Genomic DNA, 3,250 nt, shown 5'->3' with positions numbered 1-3,250 from the left:
CACTTAAGTATGGGGAGTATAATTATTTTGACTGAACAAATCTGCCTTTTCCCATCAACCACGAAGTGTAGGGGGCTTGACGACCAATGAAAACATAAGAGCTTTTCACAAGAACTGTGACCTATCAGGCCATTAGTTTGTGTCATGTTGGAATTACACAGTCAGACTGGTAAGACATGGGGTAGTTATGGATAACGCTTCTCATCCCCTTCTTTCTACCTTGCTTCAAGCAGGCAATAGATTCAAAGAGCGGTTTGTTCTTTCAAGGGGAATAAAGATATGGCCACAATACAGCACAGCACTTCTCCTTTGATCATGCTTAAGCACAGGATTGCCCTGCTCTTTTTACTGCCTAGGTTTTTAAATTCAAAGTAACTTTCTGTGGAAAATGGTGACCTTCCTGGGGTTCTTTCCTAGGTCGTGGGTCAGGGCTGGAGGACAGCGAAAACAACAGGCATGGCTATGTAATCTCTCAGCTCTTTCCGTCATCCTGAGCAAAATCTATTCTCAGGAGCTTCTTTTTTCCTCCTTGCCCGTTTCAGCAGCTGCATCCTACCTCTCAAGGCTCTTCACAATGAGGAAAGCACTTATAATTAGGCACAGCGCTGGTACCTAGTCCCTATATGTTAATTAGCCCCACAGGGAAAGAAGCAGCTGCTTCTGAGAAACTTCTGTGATGAGTCTCCTGCCCCTTCAGTGGGTACAAACCCCAGCCTCCAGCACAAGCTCTGCCATCACCCCCGTGAAAGCAGCAGTGGGAGTGGGGGACACCTGCTTGTAAGAGCTGGTGACCGCCAGCCCTGTGCCTGGTGGTGCTGGGTTGTAAGGCTTAGCCCCTGCCCCTGGACAGCTGGGCTTTCCCTTAAGACACTTTATTGAGCACGTTTCCTGCTTTTACCAAAGCGAAGACTGCAACAATCTGCTTCCTTCAACTTTATTGAAATTTTTCTGACAGGAACAGGCAAAAAATTACCATAAGCCAGGTAGAGAAAGAAACCAGCAAGTGCAGAGGCACCAGGAATTAGACTTGCAGGAAGGGACACACACACACACTCTCACACTCATTCTCTCTTCTCACCACAACCAAGCAAATGGGCAAACAGGAGCTTCAGCAAGCGAGCAGCGAGAAGACAAATGAGGCAATGGCTGTGTGCCTGCAAGAGATGCTTTTGCAGTCATCACCAGTCACATTAGGAAAGACGGAGGGCCCTTTAAATCAGGAGCAATGCTAGTTCTGATCCTCTGAGCACAGGGTGCCCCACTGCCCGCCAGCTAAGGCAGGATTTATTGCGCCAGCATGAGCAACAGCAGCACTGGAGATGGAATGTAGTATTTGGGGTGGAAAACAGCAGACAGCAGAACTCCTCATTGCTAACTGTAACCTCGTCAGCGGTTAGTCCTGTTGCTCATGCTCTTCTTCAGAAAGATACAAGAGGGTGCCCCTGCCATGCCAGCGCCCCCCCTCCAGGAGGTGCGTCTACAGGGTAGTGTCTCTCAAAGGTGCTTAGTTCAAGAGTCCTGGGATTTGCACTGACACTTAACTGACCCCCATCTATGACTCCCAGTCATCCTCATCCTCCTCACCCGCAGGCTGCTGTGGGGGTGGAAGGGGTGGTATTGAGTCCGACATACGAGCAAAGGCACCAGCAGGACTTCCAGGAGCATCAGGATTTCCAGAGGCTCCCGGCCCTTTCCCTGAAATACCTGTGAGGGAAGGAAAATCACCGGTAAGTGACACCTGGGGACTAGAGAATAGGAAGGGTCAGCAAAGGAGAGGGGAAATCCCCCAGCACCCAGGTGACCCAGGCAAGAATGGCTAATACACTTGTGCCAGGGCTCATTTAACTACAGCTCCACCTGAGCAAGTCCACGTCCTCTGCCCTGTGCCAGGCGCTAAGGGATGACACTGGCCCTAAATGCCCCAGGTACCTGCCACGGCCTTGGGGCAACTCAGGTGCCCCCATGGGCAAGGGACCCAGCTGGCCCAGCACTGAATTAAAAGACACCGCTGTCCCTTCCTCAGAGGCAGCTTTCAGAGAGCCTGTCCTCTGCCTCAGACACACGACCTCCTCCAGCTGGACTTGGGGGGGAGATTCCTCTGCTCACCCCCTGTAAAGACACTCCCAGCCACGCTGTGGCACACGCACTGGGGAAAGCGTCTCTGTTCCTTTTAGTAGGGCTGTGGCTGACACAACTGAGCTGCCAGAAAGCGCTCTCCCTCCTTCCTAGGGGAAAGGCGCCACCCACCCTGCAGGACAGTACCTTTGCGCCTCAGCACCAGTTTGTTGAAGAGGTCTGACATCAAATCACCACCTTGTCCTGTAGCTCTCACTGAAAAAAGGGCAAAACAAGTCAGGCAAGAAGAAGCGTCAGTGTGAACCTAGCACTACAGTGAAAGCAGTCTCCTACAATAGCACCTGCAGATTAAAGAAAAAAAAAATGAACCCCCCCTCTAATCCTGTGTCACACCCCTACTCTTTCCCACTATAGTCTAATTTCAGGTCAGGAAAACTCCAGGCACTGCAGGGTAACAATCATCTTCTGGGGAAATGCAGAAATCACAGAATCATAGGGTTGGAAGGGACCTCTGGAGATGATCTAGTCCAAGCCCCCTGCCAGAGCAGGGTCACCTACAGCAGGTTGCACAGGAACGCATCCAGGCGGGTTCTGAATATCTCCACAGCCGGAGACTCCAGCACCTCTCTGGGCAGCCTGTTCCAGTGCTCTGCCACCCTCAAAGTAAAGAAGTTCCTCCTCATGCTTAGGTGGAACTTCCAATGTTCGAGTTTGTGCCTGTTACCTCTTGTCCTGTCCCTGGGCACCACTGAAAAGAGCCTGGCCCCATCCTCCTGACACCCACCCTTTAAGTATTTATAAGCATTGATAAGATCCCCCCTCAGCCGTCTTTCTTCTGGACTAAAAAGACCCAAATCCCTCAGCCTTTCTTCATAAGAGAGATGTTCCAATCCCCTAATCATCTTTGTAGCCCTTTGCTGTACCCTCTCCAGCAGTTCCCTGTCCTTCTTGAACCAGGGAGCCCAGAAATGGCCTCACCAAGGCAGAGTAGAGGGGGAGGATGACCTCCCTCGACCTGCTGGCCACACACTTCTTGATGCACCCCAGGATGCCCTTGGCCTTCTTGGCCACAAGGGCACATTGCTGGCTCATGGTCAACCTGTTGTCCACCAGGACTCCCCAGTCTCTTTCAGCTGAGCTGCTCTCCAGCAGGTCAGCCCCCAACCTGTACTGG

The 3,250-nt window shown here is 51.6% G+C and overlaps 1 protein-coding gene across 4 annotated transcripts in view; it reads right to left on the bottom strand.

The window, feature by feature from the left end:
• Positions 1-780: 780 nt before the first annotated feature.
• The window catches only part of WASHC1 (WASH complex subunit 1), a 45,013-nt gene continuing 42,543 nt past the window's right edge, over positions 781-3,250 (bottom strand). For 2 of the 4 annotated variants that reach the window (XM_063319097.1, XM_063319089.1), the window contains exons 10-11: positions 2,263-2,331; positions 786-1,704 (exon numbers count right to left, since the gene is read on the bottom strand). In XM_063319097.1, coding sequence (XP_063175167.1) covers positions 1,553-1,704; positions 2,263-2,331 — 221 coding nt within the window. In that variant the 3' untranslated portion in view covers positions 786-1,552. Of the gene's footprint in view, positions 1,705-2,262; positions 2,332-3,250 lie in introns of all 4 variants that reach the window. The other 2 variants (XM_063319079.1, XM_063319104.1) reach the window with 2 other exon arrangements.

Source organism: Chroicocephalus ridibundus, chromosome 1, assembly GCF_963924245.1.
Source record: "Chroicocephalus ridibundus chromosome 1, bChrRid1.1, whole genome shotgun sequence".
In the NCBI taxonomy this organism is placed as follows: domain Eukaryota; kingdom Metazoa; phylum Chordata; class Aves; order Charadriiformes; family Laridae; genus Chroicocephalus; species Chroicocephalus ridibundus.
Note: the sequence above shows the minus strand (reverse complement) of the source record. Positions and strands in the feature narration are given on the sequence as shown.